The sequence below is a fragment of the Orussus abietinus genome, unplaced genomic scaffold (genome assembly GCF_000612105.2).
Source record: "Orussus abietinus isolate OABI.00-Male unplaced genomic scaffold, Oabi_2.0 scaffold3, whole genome shotgun sequence".
Lineage (NCBI taxonomy): Eukaryota > Metazoa > Arthropoda > Insecta > Hymenoptera > Orussidae > Orussus > Orussus abietinus.
The window spans coordinates 234074-255866 of record NW_019395984.1 but is presented as its reverse complement, the minus strand read 5'-3'; the positions used below and the strand labels follow the sequence as shown (position 1 = coordinate 255866).

Below are 21793 nucleotides of genomic sequence, written 5' to 3'. Positions count from 1 at the left end.
TGACCCAGACGTCCGTCCTCGGAAGCAGCTGATCGATGACACGGGCTTTGGGTGCTCGTCGAAACGGGAGGGCGTCAATGAGTGCGAGAGAGACGGCGCCATCGGCGTCCCCAGCGGTGGGACGGAGAGGGGGCGAGCCTGCTCGAACAACGCGGTATTCTTGTAATTGTACTCCATTATCACTGTTACCACGGCTATCTTTGCCATCACTCTCCATTCCCTAACCCCGATCCATTGTTCATGGACAGGCAGGCACGCGAACCTAGTTGACTGTGGGTAACAGTCAGGGCCAGCGGCTATGCCGAGTTGGCTTTCCGCATAATACGGTGCATCGTCTCTGTACACCGCGCCTGCAGGGTGCACCGAGGCCCTGTATGCAGCGGGTGCATACAAGGGGTACCTACACCCAGGTATTGGGTTATTACGGCATGTGCCTATCCGGGATCTCCGAAAGCCGCGCCACCCCCAGCCTCCCGAGGGCCCGCACTCCCGGTCGCCTCCGCACCGATCATCGAATTTTTCCGCAGACCTGCACACCTCCACCCCCCGATTATTAATTTTTCCCCGCGTCCTCGAACCCCAGGGAACGTGTAGGAATAATCTTGCGGCCAACCCGGCACGTCCTGAAGATCTGTAAAATCCTGAAGTTGCGCCGGTCCTCCGAAACCGGGAACTGCTGAATGGTCATTGATCGAGCCTCTAATTCCCGGCCGGAAGTTTGAACAATCGGTCCGAGGGGGGTCCCTCTATTCCTGGGGGTCTTCGGGAATTTCTTAATTGCGCCTTCCGGTAACCCTTTCGATTGCGCTTCGCAAGCCGATGGATATTCATGGGCATGCATAATAGAAAGGGGGCCCTCGGCGTGCACGTGCGTTGCATAATTGCACCAGTGCGAGGTGCATGCGGCTGCCGGTATAAAATCCCACCACCCTCGATATAATTCGATTGAGATTTAACGGGGCAATCGCATATTCGGTGCACTTATCGCGACGCGGCGAGCGATCAATCGCTCCATGGATGCAGTGCATGGGGTAATGGAATATTTTTTCTTGGGGGGAGGGGGTATTAAACGCGGCAGAATTCCCCATGTGTGGGGGGAGGTTGGGTGGCGTAAAGTCAGCTCCATTTTCCACGGTTTTAATTGAACCCCCCCCTCCCCGTCCTCCCTCCTTCCGCTATTTAAGGAATTTAATTTTTGTCCACAGGGTGGGCAAATGTTGGCCGAGCGAGAAATAAGAGAGCGGGGCTGCATAATTCCTTGCGGAATTTAATCTCCTCGCGACAGATATTCCACCGATATATAACCGGAGAATGCGCGCGTTATTGGCCCCCTAGTATCGAGCACCCCTTGCAGGGGGTGCTTTCACCCCCCCCCCCCTTGAGCCCCTCCTCGATGTACCTCCGATAAAGGATATTTTCTCAGGAGCAAGACTCAGACATGGATCGAAAGCTCTCCGCTTAAGTCCATTAAGCTCGTCGAATCGCCGTCGAGTCATTTCCACCCTTAGTTCCATCCTGGAGGGTGGAAACCACCCCCTGACGCCCCCTCCTCCTTCGCAGCCTCTATTAACGCTCGCCGTTCCCGTTTCACCGCGACGCGTTTCTCCCGCCACCCTCGTATCAGCTCTTACCCCCTTACAACAACCCTTAAAAGCGAAAGAGGGAAGAAAAGGAACGGGGAAACTAATTTCCTATTTTAGCGGGCATGCCGGGACGCGGATCCACGGAGTCCCGGATTTCCGCTGGTGCGTCGGGGTAGGGAGGAAACGCTGAAAAGCCCCCGGAAGGGGGTGGAAAAACGTAAATAATCCGCGTGTGTGGAGCGGGTCTGCATCCAAGGGGCGGCTTTAACGCCACCCTGAAGCCGCCAGGGCTTCCAGGGGTTGCAACTGCATAATGCATCCGCGGATCTGAATGTCCGGCCCGGAAACCCCGCCGGCACTCCGCCGCGGAATGGCGGGCGGGGGCAAGGAAACGCACGTCCGTCACGCGGGTTTCCTGTATCTCCTTTTCCTCGGGTGCATTTTTGTCTTCTCGAACCCTTTGCAAGCTTCCCCCTGGTCCACCCCATAGGAGCCACCCCTTGGTACTCCTTTCTTCATGTATATGTCCGATCGCCCGATTTCCGCGTTGCGGAAATGTTCTTTATCCGCCGACGGGGAGTCCGGAATTGAAACGTCTACTTGTCGTCGGCTGCACCCCTCGCCTAGGGCAAACCACCCCTTCGAGACCCCTTTTTTAGACCATCTACTTGCAGTCTAAGACATGTCGGGGTGCATGTCTCCTTGTTCTTACGACCCCATCTGCCACCTGCGGGATGCACTTCTTGGCTGCACCGATGCAAGTGTCCCATGTAACCCTTCTCATTTCTCTGATAACAGAAGATGGAGTCGGGTCCTAATTTTCAACCCTTCAGGTAAAACAAATCCACATAATTCGTCGCAAATCATCGTCTCGTGCCCTCGGGATGAATATTTTAGGTTATATTCATAAATTATTATGAAAATCATTATTCTTGATGATTCTGGGGTGAACATTTATTCCCGCGATATATTGAAAGCGCTTTGGGGTAATTTACGTTTGTGCAATTATTTTTATTATTGTAATTGACAGATAATTAGAGGTATATCGCGGATCATTGGTTCGATTTTCCTCGAAATTCGAGAAAGCTCCGGCTTTGGCGCGGAATTCTTTCGCGACTGCAAGCTCGCCTGTCTACATGCGCACCCATGAATAATAGACGCGTGTGTACTCTGTGTACAAGCATGTAGAGTTAAGCTCGAGCGTTCTGTTTGCCCAAGAATTTCACTTCTCTCTTTCGCACACTGGCCGTCCTCCGCATTTGCAGAGGGACGCGCACCGAGATGTACGTAAAGATACAGACGCGCGTATATCTATACATAGGTGAATGTGTATATATATAGAGATAAGTGTACTGATGAATACATGTAAGCAAAGGCACTTCTTCTGGCTGAAGCACGGCCTTAAAGTTGGGAAGAAGGTAGTCTGGTTAATGGGCCGTCTCAAATTTGATGATCGAAGACCCGGCGCAATTTCCGGCCAGCCATACGCCCCTCGATGACGTCACAAAACTGGAGCACGTGGGGCTCCCTTTAGGGGTAAAAAGTGGAGAAGCATGTCAATGACTTTTGCCAGAAAATGTCACGCATTTCTCACTTTTATTTTTATTTGTATTCTTAGTCTGCCTTTAGGAAGCTAAACAAATAGTCGGGACGGCGAAGGATCGGCCGCACGTGCGGCTCGGCGAGTTTTAACGCGGTTTCCGCCACGGCGATAATTCCGCGCCGCGGAAACGGAAGGTTATCGCGCCGAGGGGAAGTTACGCGACATTTAATCACAGACCGACGAACGCTCTTTGGTCTTTCATCTTCCGGAATCCGCTCTGATACTCCCTCTATTCCGCCGTCTCCTTCCCTCTCCCTTTCCGTCCCCGTTCCCGGCGCTTTAAATACCGGAAGTGGTTTCCCTAGGAAAAGTGTCGGGGCTCTCCCTCTCCGTCCCTTTTTGCCGGACCTCCCCCCAGGGTTACGAGCGGGAAAAACTATACGAAGGGAGAAGCGATCCTAGCTGAAGGGACGCCTGACTTCCCAAAGACATCCGCCATTTTGGCACCCTATGCCGAATTTCCCCGCGATTTTGATTCCGCATGTGGACTTTCCGCACCATTCCACCGAGCCGCGTCGAATCCTTCCCGGGAGTCCTTAGGGCGCATCCGCGCAAATTGCCCCCCGGCCGAGTCGGGACCAAGATATTCCGCCTGCGGAAGAAACGCGGACGTAACACGGTCGCAGCCGCGCTGCATATTCATGAGCGTACTGGATCAAATTTCCCCAAGCTGGGCGGGGAGGACAGGAGAAAGGGGCGCTAGTCAGAGGAGGATAACGCGAGGACAAGCCCGGGATAACGCGAGGACAACGGCGGATAACTCCTGGATGACCGGCCTGCAGATATCCGAACTTTTTACCGGGATGGGTACCCAACTAGAATCTGGCGCGCCATCTAAGAGAGGCGGCGCTCCAACTTTAATTAAAAACCGAATTAAAGTCGGGACCGAAACGCGGATCTCCATTTAAGTCCGCAGGGAGCGGCCGGAAGTCCTGGTCAAATATGGCGAGCAGGGTCAAGAGTCCTCCTAGGGGGAATATCCGGGACCGAAGGACCCCGGGAGCCTTTTTCGCAATTACCGCCCCCTCTTCAGGGTCCTCGGCGAGGCCGGACACGGCCGTGCGGATGTTCCGCGCGGCGAAGTCCGCCAGGAGCCCCGTCCGTTTCGAAAACAAGCGTAATAACGAGGGACCGTGCACGAGTCCGGCTCTATTTTCATTCCCCCCCTGCCTCCCCCCTCACCGAGGGTTCTTTTTCCAGAAGGCGAAGCTCCCGGCGTCCATCCCCCCTCGGTCGTCCCATAAAAAGCTCACTCTTTGCAGCGCAGAAAATCCACCCCCGGCTTCCCGGCCGACCCCTACCCTCCTCTCGTATCGAGCAATATTTCCAGCTGGCCTTTCTCCGGTACTGCACACACCCTTGCAGCTTCCAGCATGCACTCCCCCTCCCGCCCTGCGAGCTTCACACTTGTGTACACACCGCAAGCTCCGTGCCGCCGAGCTTTGCCGAGAGCGGCCCGAACGGAATATGAATGCAGGGGGTTGGCCCCGCCGAGCCTGCGTCATAACCCACATAGAGGCCGTCACACCGTGGGACCCTGTGACGTCACCGGGAAACATGGCGCCCTCCACCGAGGAACGATGCGAGGTGAATGGGCGGATGGGTGGTCGTCGACTGGGACGAGAAAAAGATCCCACGGAAGGGTAGAGGATGGAGGGTCGACCGAGGACCACCGAAAAGGTGGGTTCATGGGGTGGCGGTCGTGATCAGCAAGATCGGGCTTGGGGTTGGTCTTGCAATGTCGCCAGGAGTTGGTTTCCCTCCTTTGCACCGTCGACAACCCTTGATCCAATTCCTGATCTTGTAAACGTCGCCAGGAGTTGGTCCTTTCTTCTTCCGACAACTGCGAGATCTTGTCGCCGAACCCAAGACCGATTTTGATCATCCTCAGGTGGGGTTCTTCGCTGTTGGGATGGCGGGGGTACGTCCCGACCGGCGCCGCCATGACGTAGGGCTCGTGGAGGTGAATGGATGGGTAAATGGGGCTATTACAGGCCGGGATGACCGCCGCGGGCTGGGTTGCATCTATGATTCTCAAAGGCAGCCGGGACAATGGCGGGATCCTCCGAGGAAGATGCTGGTGGAGATTATTTCCGCGCGGCGGTCAGCGTTTCCGCAGCATTCGAGCGGCGGGCGCGTCCGCGTCTGCCCAGCCATTTTCCCAGTTTTCGCGTCGGGCCGGAAAAATATTTTCGGAGACCCGGTTATTACCGCGTAGGGACGCGAAGAGGTTAACACGGCGCGCCCGCCTGCGTCATAACCCACATAGAGGGCGTCACACCGTGAACCCCTTGACGTCATTCGCAAACATGGCGCCCTCCCGCCAGGAGACGCACGGGGGGCGGAGAGATGAATGGATAGATGGACCTATTATTGTCCGGGATGTGTGCCGCGGGGCCAACTCGCATCTATACGCGCGAACAGCCCACCGGGCGAGATTATCTCGATGAGACGATGCCCAAGATAATCCCCCAGAGATGGCGCACGACATTGTCGCGCGGGAATAAAGGGACGCGCCGTCTCAAAGAGATTACCGACAACGTAGTGTGCACCAATTAGCGGTGACATCCGTCCCCACGTCCCAGGGACAACGAATGAACCGCGAATTGCGTGCACCCGTCGATATCCCTTATCCCGTCGCCAGCTCCTCTATACCATAACATCGCCTATCTCGTCCTCATGCCGGTTCCTCTTCGATCCTCTTCGCAGCATCCATCTTGTCGATTTGTTTCATCCCATAATTCACTGTTTGATCTTCCACCTTTACACGTTGTTGCACATGCGCTTTGCACGTTTAGTTTGGGGTAATATACTTCGTGCCTGCGTAGAAAACTAGGGACGTATAACACGTTGTAATATACGTGTAGAAAACCACGTACATTACTTGACGTATTATGCTTACCCAACCCTGCTCATGCCGGTTCCTCCTCTTCGATCCTCTTCCCAGCATCCTTTCAACGATTTCTCTTCAAGACTCTTCTCGGCATTCTTTCCGTCAGCTCCATTCTTCCAGCATTGCTCGTCATCCTAACCTAGCTTCCACGGTCGCGGAGTCTCCGGTACTTACCCTCGTTCCGGCGCTGAGTCTTCCTTCCTCTTCGCATTCTTCGTCCCCAGGACCTCGCTTCCTTCCTCGTTTGCAGCATCCCGAGTGTAGGACCCTGCAACCAGTAAGCTAATTCAGTAAATTACGGTTTGATGGGCTTACCTCGGCCTGGGAGTCCGGACATGCGAGCGACGGCCCTGACCCCAACCGGCGACTCGGCCAGTCCGCGACTGAGGCGCCGCCCTCGGCCGGTAACGTCGCGGCGAATCCGGCCGCATGCGGGGTGGGGGGAGGGGGGGCACTCGTGAAATATCCAGGGAGATCTCTCGTCCGCGAGAATACCTCCGCGCTTCGGCCCGGCAACCGGAAGGCTCGTTCACGAATTTATGACTTCCGCCTCGCGGCTCTCCCGCGAGCGCGCGCAATACGTGGGGGGGAAACCCGGCGCGGATGTGCAACCTGGGCGGCCCTCCACCCTCCAGCCCCGGCTGCATCGGGCCGCAGCCTGGAAAATTAACGTAAATCACGCGGGAGCAACGACCACTCTCTCTCCCTCTCTCTCCGGCGGTGCTCGATCGACTGACGCGACCTCTACCTCGCGCCGGGCTTACGCCTAGTTTTTAGGTTAGGTTCCGCGGGGTTCCCCCCACGGGAGGGGACCCTCTATATCCTGAATAATTCATGGTCGATATGTCGAGGCCCGGGGGTTTCTTCGCGGGATCCGAGCCGAGGAGCGTCTAACCCGGGCGGGGAACCAACAATCGATATGCGCCGTCGACTTTTATTGTTGATAAACCCCGCCATCTTTCGCCGGCGCCCGTCATCTCCCTACGTTTCTCCACGGTTTTCCCCATTTTTACCCACTGTTTCCCCGATCCCCTCGCCGTTTCTCGCCGCCTCACCTGGTCCCCGCTGGACCACCTCGACGCCTCGTGAATCATCCCCGAAGAAATAACGCTAGTATCCCTGGACGCTTTCCTGGACCCGTGCGAAAATCTTGTCGGAAGCTGGGCGTTCCCCCGCCTCCCCCCGTTTGTACATTTCCCTCAGAGCCTCGGATCCTCCTCTTTCTCTCACGCCTTTCTTCGCGCGATATTCCCGGTTCACGGAAACATTCCGGGGGGAGGGCCTCAATCCCGTTTCCGTTTAACGAGAAGGGGATCTCCGGGACCCGGGGCGCGTCGTCCCTTATGAAGGCGCGGTACCACCGTGCGCCGCAAGTGGCTGATTTGCATGGAAAACTTTTCGCGAGGAACAGGCAAACGGGGATGAAAAAGTAAAAGGGGGTGGCGGGGTCCACGGAGGGGGGGGGGGGAGGACGGCCGGCTCGTACTTTTAATAGTCAAGTAACCCCCGCGGCGAACAAAGTGAGCGCAATATTAAAGTTCGCCGCGTTTTGCCGGGACGTCCCCCGACCGCCTCTCCTCCCGGGGGGGGAGGGAGTGGGAACGCGCCTTGATTCGATTCCCTGGGAATTCAAATAGGCCGGAAAATTAATAATTGCGAAACGGAGACAAAAGTAGACGGGTGGGATGGGGGGGGGTGGGGATGAAATAAGCGAGGAAGAAAATTCCGGCGAAGGGGCGAACGGAGGGTGGGGGAGGGGCGGCGGCCCTATCGCAAAAGGACTGCAATTTACATAAACAAATCAAATCTCATTCGGAAAGTTCCCGGGAAGCGGCGAACCCTGAAGCTCCCCCTCTGTCTCTCTCTCTCTCTGTGCCTCCCTTTTTCTTCTCTCTTCCTCCGGGCTGCCCTCTCTCTCTTTCTCTCTCCCTCTGGAGGGTTGAACTTCAACTTCACTGGGCGCTCTGCAAAGCCTCGGAGAAGTGGCCAGAGACCCGAGAATAAACTTGAGACCTGCTACGGAATCCTATGTAACTAGGAAGTGCCTAGCCTCGAGGCGGAGGAACAAAGAGATTTTCAAAGGGGTGGAAAGAGGGGGTGGGAGGGGAGGGGAGGGGGTCGAATTCCGCCCAGGTCGAGTCAGCACTTCGAGCGTTTTAACATTTTCGAGTAACCGGGGTTCGAAATCGTTTCCTGGAGGAAATGGATCCTCCCTTAAATTTAAGGCCCCCGTTTTCACGGTTTCTCGATTCGCCCTATTTACGTGCGCGAATCCTACGTCCGAGGGGTGGTTTTAGGGAAACTTCTTATTAGGGAAGAAACTTCGTGGCTTGAGTTGGAGGCTTGCGTTAACTCGAAAGAAAGGGGCTGGGAAATAAGGGCTGAGGGATTAGGGAGGCTCGGACGTGTTTTCGAGAATCCAAGTTTCCACCCCCACCCCACCCCCGCGACGCCCCTCGCACCCAGATTACCCGCTTAACGCGGGAGATTTAACGCCGGCTTGATAAGTCATCGGGTACATCCCGAGTTTAGGGATTTCGGATTTGCATAAACGAGTGAAATCTAATCCGGAAAGTTCTCCCGGAAATGGGCCAGACCTCCCGATCCCTCCCTAGGGCTCAACTTCAAGTTCGCCTCGAGCCCTGAAAAGCCCGGATGCGGCTCGGGAGACGAGCGTCGTCTGCGAACTTTAATTAAACGCTGTTTATTATTTCCCGATGAGGAAGGGGGGGGGGAGGGATTTTTCCATTACCGCGAAAAGGGTCTAATGATTTACTGAAGGCTCTCACGTGGTGGAACCACCCCTGGGAAAGGGAAAGAGGGGGAATCAAGAGACCGCGAAATCGGAAGTGCCTAGGGGAGCGGCCGCGGTTTCTTGGACGCACGTAAAGCCTCGTTATTCAATGCCGAGGAATGACGGGCAGAAGTAAGTGGAAAGTAAAAAGGCAAAGTTTCCGAAGGGGGAGGGGAGAGGAGGAGGGGATTGAAGAAGCTCGAGGATTACCGTCCATTCGCTTGGATTCCGTAAGAAGCTGAAAACAAATCCTATTACCGCAAGAACTTTCCGGAGCACCGCCATTTTGGTACCGGCGATTCTTGCGCACGGTTGCTCGACGAATGTAAATAAAATTCGGAAAAGCCGGCTAGAGGGAGGGAGGAACGGGGGGTAAATAAAGGGGACAAAGGGGGGCAGGGTCGTTAAGGAGCCTGGCTTTTCCTTTCTCGGGGCTGCTCCTGAGACGAGCTGCAGCGACTTTGAGGAAACCGAGCACGACTAATTGCATAGCTACACAAAAGAATATTTCCCCCCGAGAAAATGTCAACTTCTCGAAGGGCAACCCACTGCATCGGGGCCAGGTTGGGAAACGCGGCTTGGGACATTGTCGGGACCAGGGAGGGGGTGGAGGAAAATGAAAGGGGGAAAAAAATGAGTCCGACTTTTCGCGACCCTGGGGTAAAGGGTGAATGGGTCACCCCGGTGGCCAGCAGGGCCTGAAGAGTCGGTCGGAAACACGAAAGCCTTGTAATTTTGGGGAATTTGGAACGTGGAGGGAACAGCGTTCGATGGAGAGTTAAGCCGCCTGCGACCCGGACCTATTTTTAGGGCGACAAAGGTTACCCCGAAGAGAGTCGGGGTGACACGAGGAGGCCTTAAAAACACGGGACCGTCCCTCCCACCCGGGGATTAAAAAGTCCCTCAGGGTTTCGCTCGTCTCGGGAAAAAACGGAATATCCGGTCGGCCGACTCGATACGTCGCTGTCCAGGAAGTGGCGACTACCTCGGAGAGAGCGACTTCACCCGGGAGGAAAGTAAAATCGGTTCAGGGGGGGTGCAGGCGGCGACCGAGCAAACGTTTGCCCCCGATCGATCGGCCGAGTAATGAGATTCATCCACCAGGGGTGGCCGCTCGATAATTGGCCGCAACCCCTCGGCGGGATCGACGGTCAACCCTTTACCGGGGTCCCGGCCTGTAAACCTCTTCCACTCGTTACGAAGGGACGAGAAAAGGCAACCGAACGCTAATGCGACACTTGCCTGTCTTATCGACAGCCGATAAGTCGACGCTCCTCTGCAGATTTGCATAACGCCAGGTCGACGTCGCCGGGATGAACGCTGCACTCCGGAGAGTACCCTGAAGAACACCCTGAAGAGACCATCGCGCTGTTTAACGTTCCAAAACTTACTCGAGGTAAAAGTCCACCTAGGAGTCCTCCAACCGGCGAGAGAGAAATTTTCACCTGGGAGTGGATGCTGAAGAGGCTCCGCAGAAATAAATAATTCCGGGTTAGAAGTTATCCTGGGATTGTTCCAGGACGCATTTACAGGATGTAAATCACGCTTACGAGATTACCTATCGGGGACCGGAATCGGGTTTCGCGAGTCGGCGGCTCAGCTCCTTGAAGACGGGCCCGAAGACCCTCCTCGGGGTCGGTCGATCACCCGGGTAACGAGCGTCGTAACTGCGATTATTGCATTCCCCGCACTGTGTAACTCCGACACCTACCGGGCTTTCTTGTCACGAGGGCGAGTTTTCCGACACCCCAGGGCGACTGAACTAGTCCTCTCCTTGCGATAGACACCCTCCAAGTACCACCCCCCGAAAAATCAGCTGATTCTTCGGCATCTTCAGCATCCTTATTATCTTCGGCATTTTCTTCGTCTTCTTCAGCCATTCGATTTAATTTTCTCGACCGTAGCGCAACGGGGCGTAAGTGGGTCTGGTAATTGCAGACTTTTTACCAATTACCCTTCTTGGTCATAATTGTCCCAGCATAATTAATAATCCCCGGCAGGGGGTGAGGGATGGAAAAAGCCCCGCTTGAAAATAACGCCATTGGGGTGTTTTTTCCATGGAAATGTCGAGGGAACACACTTTTCAAGCCGCGGTACACCCCCGGTCGATTCGTTCCCGCGCCGGGGGTTGTTTCACCCCCCCGAGAAAAAGCCCTCTGCAGATCCGAGTCGATACACTCGCCCAGAAGAGCAGGCTCGAATATGTGCGCCGGCGGATTCGTCAATTTATTTCCAATAGTCCTTTTCTATTTATTTCCGCGAAATGGATCGACGGACCGGTGCAGGGCGAGGGGGTGCAGAGACAAAAACGGCCCTCCACCCTTGTCGGAGCCTTTCTCTATACGGGTGATAGTGTCTATGCACATGAGGGTGTACGTGTGCCGGGAATTAGCGCACCTACTGGAGCGATTACAGCCCCGGTTTATTCTCGATGACTCGGTTTAATGGATTTTTGGTAAAACTGATCGAGAAACGTGGAAAGCCGCGAAGGGATGAAGAGCGTAATGCCCGGACATTGCGTGTACGGGGGTGGTACACCGAGGAATTCTCGCTCGAAAAGACCGGTCCTCTTCAATTTTACTACGTTATTATTTTATCTCTCCAGATATTTCACAAACATTTATCACGTCCATTGATTTAATCTCCTCTTTTACCGACGAGATTCGCTTGGCTGGGCAAATCAATGCAAATTACGGAAAAATTGGATGCAAAAGTTGAAGACGGATGAAATTAAAATTATACGGAGATGAGATAAAACTTCGCCCGATTAGCCGCGGGGGTGGATTATCGAAATTATCGAAAAGTAACTAATTTAACCCCCGGGCATCCGTCGCTCCCCGATCTACGAGTCCTGCTCGAGTTTTAATCGTCTTAAGGGAAGGCGAGTTGCTCCTGACGGCGCCCTGAATTTATCGTCGGCAATAAATTGATGGCCGTCGTGCTCTCCGCTTCTCGGCTGGCAGTAGCCGGGATAAAAAGAGCAGGCCGGAAAAGACCTCTATACGTACACAGGTGGATTTAAAAAAAAAAACGATTTCTAAAGCCCTTTGGTTTTTCATTTGCAGAACCGGCGGCGGAAGCATGTTGGGTGATGTCAACATCTCGGCGATCCTGGACTCCTTCTCCATCAGTTACGATAAAAGAGTAAGGCCGAACTACGGAGGTGAGTACCGAGTTTCCCCTAGAAGAATTCCCCTAGCGGCTAGAAATCACCCCGCCTACTCGATCGGGACTTAGATACTCTCCCCTTACTACAGAGAAATCTGCAATAATCGATAACCTTGTGAAAAGAAAGAATAATTATTAAAAAAAAGAGAGAAAGAAACCGATACCTTCAAAGGCTAGAGAGGGGTAAAGAATCGCAAGGAGTCAATTAATTTTCACTTTTCGAGAAGCCATTTATTATCTCAATTGCCAAATTGTAGTAACTATTAGTACCCAGGAACGTGAGAAATGATTTTCATTATTCCTGAATTTTATTACCGACTTTATGATTTCATTTCTCGAGGTGTTCATCTTTTCAGTTTGGACCTCCGATAAATTGAGGACAATTTGGAGGAAGTCACGGGAGTCGGTTGAAGTTTTCCTCAACGAGAGAGGGATCTTTCGGGGTTTCCTTTCCAGGGAGGGGAAAAGTCGGAAAGGGGAAGTTTTCAGTCGACTCGGCGACGCGCAGGGATCTGCTTTGCCGACGGCGATCGATCAGCGAAGCGTCGATACGCGGAAAATTGATTGGGCCCTCATAAAGCCCGTGCTTGCAATATCTTTCGCCACGTTCCATCGGAAATACTTTCGCCCGGTTCTTACAGGAGAATTCCGTAATATTCGTTACTTCGTCCTCTATATCCAGGCCGGGAGAGAAGGACTCCTCGCCCCCCTTCCTCAGCCTCTCGGTCCTCGTCTCAATGAATCGATTGTTGCGACAAAGAGCGAAAGGAAAGGAGGAAAAGGCTGCGAAATGGGAGTACTCCTTGATGACGCCGTCCCTGGGGCTTCTTGGGGATAAAATCTTCTATGAATCCTGGAAAAATCGCTGCCACTTCTCCCACCTCCTTACAAATCGCCGGGAGACAAGGAAATCCTTCCAGGCACTGCAACGACTCGAAATTAAAATGGATAACTACCTTTCATCATTTTTCAAATTTAACATCAAGTCTGAAATGTTGGTCCGTGCGCGAAGTAGTGCACATGGACGTGGTCAGGCATTAACGATTCTCCTTGGGATGCTTCTTTTAATTAAAATATTAATCTATAGGTTTTCATTAAAGGGAATCCTTCCAGGCACTGCAACAGTCCGAAATTAAAGTGGAGAGCTACCTTTCATAATTTAATAAATTTAACATCAAGTCTGAAATTCTTGGTCCATGGCGAAGTAGTGCACGTGGACGTGGTCAGACATTAACGATTCCTTTTGGGGTGCCCTCTTTTAAGTATAACATCATCTCGTCCATCGCATGGAAATGATTGTCTCTCATATTGCATCAGTTGAAGAGGGGAGTTTGCAGTTCCCAGTCCGAAATTAGCAAGGGCAGCACTAAATTCAATTGCAATCGGGTCCCGGGGGTATCTCCGTGCAATAGGAATTCCGGCTGCACTCGGCGACCCATCTCGCATATTTTGGAACCTATAACTTCCAAAACTCGTGGAGCGGAGTGGTCCGGCCGAGGAATTAGAGTCGCATAATCTAATAAGTGAAAATGAAATGCCACAGGACATGACCAGGGTCATGGGAACCGCGAGTTCTGGTTCGGTGCACGGTGCATCTCTAATCCCTCCCGGGTGTCGTAAAACTCATTCGGGACTGATAAGGACTGGTCCCTGATACCGGCGGCGAAACACGCGAGATTTTCGGGACTCCTGGTCCGGGGCGGGGCTGGCTTCGGTAAAACTCGGATCGATGTTGGGACGCCGGTTGCCACGGGTTACCATTAACGGCATCCCTGGTTCTGGTCCAACCCTACAGCATCCCGACTTCGGGGTTTAGCCCTCGGAGGGTGCCGGACTCATTTTCGTTTTCGCCCCCGAAACAAGTTCCAAAGCGGACCGGGTGCACCTGACGCCCCCCGGCAAGAACTGCAACTGCCCTACCTCGCTGCAGCCCGATCAGCTGATGACCTTGAAATGAAAAATCAGTAATTTCCCCATAAATCGGCCCAAAAACCAGGCAGATCAAAAATCCCCTAAAACATCCTCACACGAGTAACTGGTAATTTTCACGAATTTTAAATCCCAAGATATATGCACGGGATTCTTTTTAAATTTTTTTTTTTTATATTTTCTTTTACCGAGGGATTGTAGTCGGCAGATGTTTAATAAGACGCCCCCCAGCAAGAACTGCAACTGCCCTACCTCGCTGCAGCCCGATCAGCTGATGACCTTGAAATGAAAAGCCAGTAATTTCCCCATAAATCGGCCCAAAAACCAGGCAGACCAAAAATCCCCTAATACATCCTCATACGAGTAACTGGTAATTTTCACGAATTTCAAATCCCAAGGATATATGCACGGGATTCTTTTTAAATTCTTTTTAAAATTTTTTTCTTTTACCGGGGGATTGCAGTCGGCAGATGTTTAATAAGACTTCGGGCTCGTCGAATTAAATGTCGCGCGACATGAAAGCGCCATGTTCGGGCACGCGACATGCGGCGAACGCATGTTCCAGGGGAGTAGAAAGGGGGAAGGGTAAACGGCGAACGAAACGGAGAAACGGGGGCTGGGATGGAGGGAACGGGTCTCGCAAGCCCGATAAAGTTGAGCCATAAACCACATTCAACCAACGCGCTCTGTGGCACCGCCGGTCGAGCGATGTATCTCCATTTCCGGTGGGCTAGGATGTGTTTTAACCTATAGGTGACGAGCGGTGCGCGCGGGAGCTCGTATATCACAATTCTATTCCATTTCCAAGACCGCATTGTGCCGAATTGTTGCATCGCCTGCCCTTAATTAATATATCGCGGCCCCCCAACGGCGGGCCACGTGGCGCTTCGGCCGCCATTTGCAAAAGACGTTCCGAGAAGACTCCCAGTCATCGAAAATCCGGACAGAATTTCCCGTCGCTCCCTGCCTCTCCTGAAACATCTACAAAATAAAGAGATCTATCTAAGTGAAACGAAATGTACAATATTTCGAAAAAAGGGACCAGCATTTCAGACATCTACGAGGAAATTGGAGCAAAGAGTCGCGGCGTCCGTTTTGCCGCGCCTGAAGGAGGGCGACGGTAATTCCGAGGAAAATCGGCAAGAAAAGGGAGAAAAAAGAAATGGAGAAAAGCGGCGAAACGCACCCTTGCGCGGCAAATAAAGAGGTTAACCGTCGGTCGCAATCGCGACGGGGTGAAATGCAAGCACGGCGGGCGTGTGACGCTGTTTTTCTTTTTTTTCCTTTATATTTCTTTTATTTTTTCCCTCCGTCCTCTGCGTATCTCCATCTGCTCGTTACGAGTGCACACCTTTCTAGCGTAATATCTACGGGCCAGTAAAATATATACATATATATACAGGGTCGGAAAAGGGACGGGAGCGTCGGTAAGGAAACTCACGGCACTAACTCGGAGTTTTCCTACGGCGCGAAAAAGAGCCGGGACCTCGCGGCCATTTTATGTTCGCTTCCGGTGTTCTATACGGCCCGGCCTAACCTATTTTAAAACGTTCCCTCATTGCCTCGGCGGCCATTTTGCCCGATTACCCCCCGGGTCGCTTATCCCCGTGCTTCGGCACGAAGTTCGATACTTCGCCCGGCAAAATGGCGATCTGCGCGTAACATCTTAATGCCCGGCCCTATATAGACGAGCTCGACGAGCAGACTGTTAAAAAACGCCGATGATAAAGGGGCTTGATCGCGACCCCCCGCGAAGAGCCGACTGAAAGCTTCCAACGATGCGCACTGCGAGGCCGATTAACTGCTCGATAAGGGGAAATTATTGCGGATACTCGACCGGGGATGATTGTTATTTAATGCGCGACATATATATGTATGTATATATTACCCCGTCCACCCTCCTGTGCATTCGTCGAATTTAAATGCCCCGGAGGACGTTTTTACTCCCGCTCTGAAATTATGCGATCGCCCTCCAAGACGCCTCTAGATCCATCTGGATTGTTATTCACTTTTATTCTTGTTTTACGAGCCCGGGTTAATGCAAACCTCCGTACGCTTTACAACACACTCCCTCTCGGGGAGTTACGACACTGAGATTTAAATTAACTCGCTACGCGATGGTTTTCATCGGATTATGATTTTGGACAAACAGGGGAGGGAGAATCACGCCTGGAAAGGTTCGACTTTCGGTAAAAGCATACCGGGGAGGTGTTTAACGAATTGTCACGCCCTTGGGTATATTTAATATAATTTTTGTTCATTTATGTCGCGAGACTCAACCGTAGTGATTCTTTATTGAGGCAGCCTTAACAGTTATTGGAAATCGTTCGGCACTTTATTTATATTACTTTCCTTGCCAGCTATGATTCATCCGATCCTTTCTCTACCTTTCTAGCCCTCGGCCCTTGAGGCCGACTCAGTGACATAACCTTAATTTCAGGTCCTCCCGTCGAGGTGGGCGTCACCATGTACGTCTTGAGTATCAGCTCGCTATCCGAAGTCAAAATGGTACTACCCTAGGTCTAATCAAGTCATTGACAATCGCTGAATCAGCTCGATCATTCCGAAATATACAGTACCCTGATCCAAAGCAACCATTTAGCAGCCCGACATATATATATATATAAATATATACAAGCGATCAGCCGCCATCTTGTTACACACGCTCCATCTCCCTTAGAGAAGGTTCACGGCTACAGGCTCTTTCTAACACGACAAAAGTTAAATTAACACAAGTCTACATGCACAAACGACCACTTAGAACCTTTTTGCATAAAATTCCCTGTATTTCCGGGTATATTTGAATTTATTTCCCAGGAAGTTCGAAAGAATTCGCGCGACGGCAGCGGCCATTTTTCTTTCTCGCGTTTCCCGCCCGGCCGGATAGTTAGCCGGATGCGTGAACATCGGCTGGTGAATTGGCGTTATTAACAAAATCCCTCCTCGTTGAAAGCATAATTTTCGGTACATTGGGGGTGTCGGTAACGCGCGTTTTAATAATTAACGTAGCATTTCACGGGATGCTATTCAGCCAGGGGATGAGAGGAAGACCTCGCGCGTTAATTATCGTTGCGCGGGACCTTTGAAAAAGGGCGACGTAACGTCCCCTGTAAGGCGCTCTCGCTAATGGTCATTATACGTTTAACTTCCCCTCAGGAGGGAAGAGGGTGTCCGCCGTAAAAATACATCCCGACAAAGGTTCCGCCAGGATTTCACCCCCGGCGAGAATTAATCGCCCAGCAGAGGGACAAAGAAGTCCGACGCGAAGTCGATGTTAATGCATCGCTTATTCCGGGAAGCAACTCGGCCCTCGGTCGAGCGAGAAATTGCCCTAATAACGGCCACTCAATATTCCCATTATAAAATGAAAACAGAATCGAGGAAGGATTCTCCTCCGAGGAGGGATCGGACGGTCTCTGATAAAGGTTATCCTTGGGTGAAAATCCCGGCCGGAGATTTTCCTCCCTTCCTCCAGGAGAGAGCGCGAGGCCATTCTTTATTTTCATCCGATCTAGAAAATTATTTCTATCGTTGCCGAGATAAATCTCAAATCTTTAACGGTTTGACTTCTCATCGAAAGGGTAAATTCCCAAGTTAAGCGAAGAGCCTGTAGCCAGAAACCTGGAACTAAAGTGTACCCTTTTCCGAGGCCCCCACCCCCTGCGGCGAGCCGCCATGCTCGCGGAATTTCGAGGCGCGGATTTTGGAAATTTCTCTCATTACGGTCATTTAGACGATCCGGAAGGATCGAGACTGTGTATCCCATGGAGATCTAGGATCAAGGATCTAATTGGCTTCATCACGCGACCCTCGGGTCCTCGCGCGCGCCTCGAAAGACACTTCCGGTGAGGTTGCTCTGTCTGTGGTGCGTTATTAGAGAGTGTTAGAAGAGTGTGTGGTTAGCCAGCGGCATGCACTCACTACGATATAAGCTCGAATTAAACTCCCATTGCCGTGCCATGCGACCGGAGAACCGCATCGCGCCGTAAGTCGTACCTCGTGGAATGCACTGAAAGAGGAAAGAAAATTTCTGCCGCTGAAAATGAACTAACCATCCTAAAACAAAGTATACTTATCCAGTAAATAATCCCGGACGAAGGGAACAATTAATTAGAATTATTTGGGATGGGAGAAATTAAATTACTTCCTGTGTCTGATCATCGATCGCCTTATTCCCTGAACGCCGATTCCACACAGTGAAGTGCAAAGTGATTCAAGGTGAGTATGGTCAGACGCGGGTGAGGAGAAACGTCAGTATCAATTCACATGGCACCCTAATAGTGGTATATGCACCCTAAGCTGTAAATTTCATTACTGACAATGAAATTCCATTACGTATAAAATTCCAAACAAGGAAAAGAAATGAGAAATACAATGAAATAATCGAAATAAATCGTTGGAAAATGGTGTATCTCCGAAGAAATATAGATATCGTCGCACTGTCTCTTTCATTGTACATCACAGAAGTCGACCTACGCGTAATGCGATTTCAGCGCCCATTGATCATTCCCTCGGGGTCACCGACGGTACCACAAAACATTTCAATCCCTCATGATCAATCTACTCTCCTCTTAGGCGACGGTAGAGGCGCAAGCACATCCTACTTATTCCGATTAATGTGACTAAAAGGGGAGATTTTGACCGAAGTGCCTGCGCCTATGCGCAAGTTCGGAGTTTCCAGGTGGAGGGGGGTTGGCTGGCCAATCCCTGTCCACCCGATCGAGGCGCAGGCACGGAGGGGCTTAGTCAAATGTGATTTAATAGTTTTAATTGGTAAAACATCGATGCTTGGGTCGAACCGTCTCAAAAGAGCCTTCCACCACCACCGAGCAAAGTGCGAGCGCGTTGGAAACCAGTCCTAACATTAGCTAGTTAGCTCTGCTATGCCGCGGCTGCTAAGACGATCACATGAAGTATATATATATATATATCCGCTGCCTTGTCCCTGCCGACGAGCAGCCTCTCTCACACACTCTGTCTCTCTTTCTCTCTCTGCCAAACTTCTGCCACGTCTCGAAACTCGTCTCTCCAAACCCCCCCTGAAGACCCCGCCCAAAAGCGGAGGAGCCCGAATAAAGAAAAGAGAAAAAGATTGGGCTCGGGGCGAAGAGCGAGGACTGAAATTCCTGCGGAAACCGCGGACGTGGTCCGTCCCGCGAAATTGGACTAGCGATTAAGGCCTCAACGCGGCTCTTCATCAACCCCATCAGGCTCATCCACGGCGAAGCGCGACGTCGAGACGAGTCCTGTTGATTTGGTTCCGTGCAGGGTGCGGGCTCACTTCGATCTCCGATTTCGTTGGTTCTCCTGTTCGCCTCTAGTTGGTCGGGACCTCCGTCTAGGGATGCCTCAGGGCTGCTAGGGACTTTCGGATCGCGGTGCCCCGCGGTCCCACCAGGCCGAGAAGCTAAGGACGCCCCTCGATCTCGACCTCGAGATCGAACTTCTTTTTCAGCCACTACCAGGGGGATCCGCCCTTTTCTTGATTACAGGTCCGCCCGTGGAGGTCGGCGTCACCATGTATGTCCTCAGCATCAGCTCCGTGTCCGAGGTGTTGATGGTACAGTGGCTTATTCATTGAGATCACTCGTTCGACGCCCCCGCGCCTCCACATTAGACCCCGTCGAAGCTCGACACGAACCGCTCCTTTTCTCCTTTAGAAACCGAGCCCGTCGTCCTTCTTCCTTCCCGCTCATCCATCTTCGTAGAGTCTATCATCAGCGCTCGTTTCCCGATGCATGCGAGCGAACGCAGAGGGCTTTAATCTCGGCTATCTGAAATTTTGCGCAGGCGAGACTTTTGCCGGCATCTTGTTGCCCGGTCCCTTTGCCTGCGGGATTATCCGCCGACTTTTCCTTCGGCAGAGCTTCCGATTTCTGTCGGAAGCTCGTGTCGCTTGGTCCAGAATTTTTTCTCAAAGAGGTTTTCCCGTTTTTATCCGGGATTTTCGGTCCGCGAACCCGAGGATCACCGGAAGGTCCTTTCGAGCTGAGTTTCCGCCATTTTCGCGGGATGCTCGGAGGCCGAAGGCAGAGTCGACGCTCATTTGGAGCCCTGCCAGCGATCGGAATTATTTCTCGACGAAGTGACGGAGGTTTCGCCCTCGAAGACCAATCCGATTGGCTTTCGATCGGAATCACTCGAGACGAGAGCTCCGCGGCTTCCCGGCGGAGCTGACGGGAAGCTTTTCGGAATTTATGCCAATTTTTCCATAAAGTCGATTTGGCTCATCCTCTTCCGAGGGCTCTCGAGCGTGACTCGAATGTCGATCTTACCCCGCTAGTTTGCCCTCTTCACTTTTGGCACCGCTTTGTGTACCGACGAAATATTCGACCGAGGCCGGATAACTCGGGAAGTCGATCCACTTCGAGAAGCTCCTCGGCATTAACGAGTCCGCTTTGGAAGGAAAAATTCCCAGGAACCGGGACGCTTTTCGAATTTCTTCCCGAGGCCCTCCACCACCCTCTGCGTTCGCACATGCCAGGGAATCGATCCTGGAAGCGCCCCCTCACCCCCACATCTACACAAAGGACACCGATCCCGTTTGGAAAAAGCTCCCAGGACCTCCGAGGCGAGCCGGGCGAGGCGGCGGAAAAAATCATTTTTAAATCCCGCCGCGACTCCACCTTCTACTGGGGTGCTCCAGATACCGCCCCGAGAGTGTCGCGGGTTATTAATATTTATTTCCCCGAAGGACCTCGCAGGAGAGGCCCGGCTCGCCTCGAGCCTCACCGTCCGTATCGCCTGTATGTTGGCAGTACAAAAGCAACGAATCGGGATACACTGTCGGCCTACTAACTATGTTTTTAGCTCGTCACAGCTGTTTGGTTGGCTGAACTGTCACAAGGGAACCTTGCTACGTTCCGCAGTCTTCGCAAGATCTTGTCTTCTACTCATTTACTATTAACTGTTACTTGCCACCGTCGTCATCGTGATCACTGTTATACCATTTATATCCGTCATCGTCATTAATGGTTGATTCGTCCGACGATTGTGATGTTGCCGTTGCATGGCCCCAACCGGCAAAGCTCAACCCGAATTCGCCTGAAAGGGGCGAAATAACAAACGTGGAGGAAAAAAAGGAGAGGGATAAAAATGGCAAAGGAGGCCTCCCGGCCCCTCGGCCGAAAGACCGCAAATACAGGAAAAGCTCGCCGAACGGGAGAACCGGGAATAAATAAGCGAGGCCGCGTCCGCTTGTCTCCGATTCATTTAATTTTCCCTACGTGTTTACCAACGGGGAAATACTTCCCGCGGGAAAAGTCCTGAAGAGTCCTTCGGTGTCGACTCTTCGAGCGGCGGAACCCGAAGAGGACGTTTGATATTTTCTTCCGCGGGCTTTAATATGCATCTCTCTCCCGTTACACCGCTCATCAGTATTCGGGACTTTATTACTTCCCTGTGAGGAGGCGAATATTAATATTCCGCGGCCCCGGTCGAGGGCCCGAATTAACATTTTAATTATTAACAGTCAATGACGCCGACAGGGTCGAACGCGCCATCTTGTCCCTCCCGCTCTTCCGGGTCACGAAAATCCTCGGCACTCCACCTTTCGTTTCGGCTCAACGTGGGGCGGCTTTTAAATCGTCCGAGATGGAGAGCGAGGTCCCCGTCTTCTCGATAAAGCTCCCGGGGGATCCCGAGGGACGCATTGTGAGCTTTCGCGGTGTTTAGGTCACGTTTCCCTGTTAAATTGGCCTTCGACGGCCCCGAAGGGGAAGGGCGATCGGGGACCCTCGAGGAGGATCCTTCGGGATCGAATCGGAGAATCGAGTTGTCGAGCTTTAAGCTCGTCAATCATCGGCAGCCGGCTCGGGACGGGT

At 52.5% G+C, this 21793-nt stretch overlaps 1 protein-coding gene across 1 annotated transcript in view; it reads left to right on the top strand.

Moving 5' to 3' along the window:
* LOC105699045 (gamma-aminobutyric acid receptor subunit beta) overlaps positions 1-21793 on the top strand; it is an 84005-nt gene that overhangs the window by 20807 nt on the left and 41405 nt on the right. Inside the window, exons 2-3 of the mRNA XM_023433906.1 lie at positions 11939-12036; positions 19463-19530. Coding sequence (XP_023289674.1) covers positions 11955-12036; positions 19463-19530 — 150 coding nt within the window. The 5' untranslated portion in view covers positions 11939-11954. The remainder of the gene's footprint in view (positions 1-11938; positions 12037-19462; positions 19531-21793) is intronic.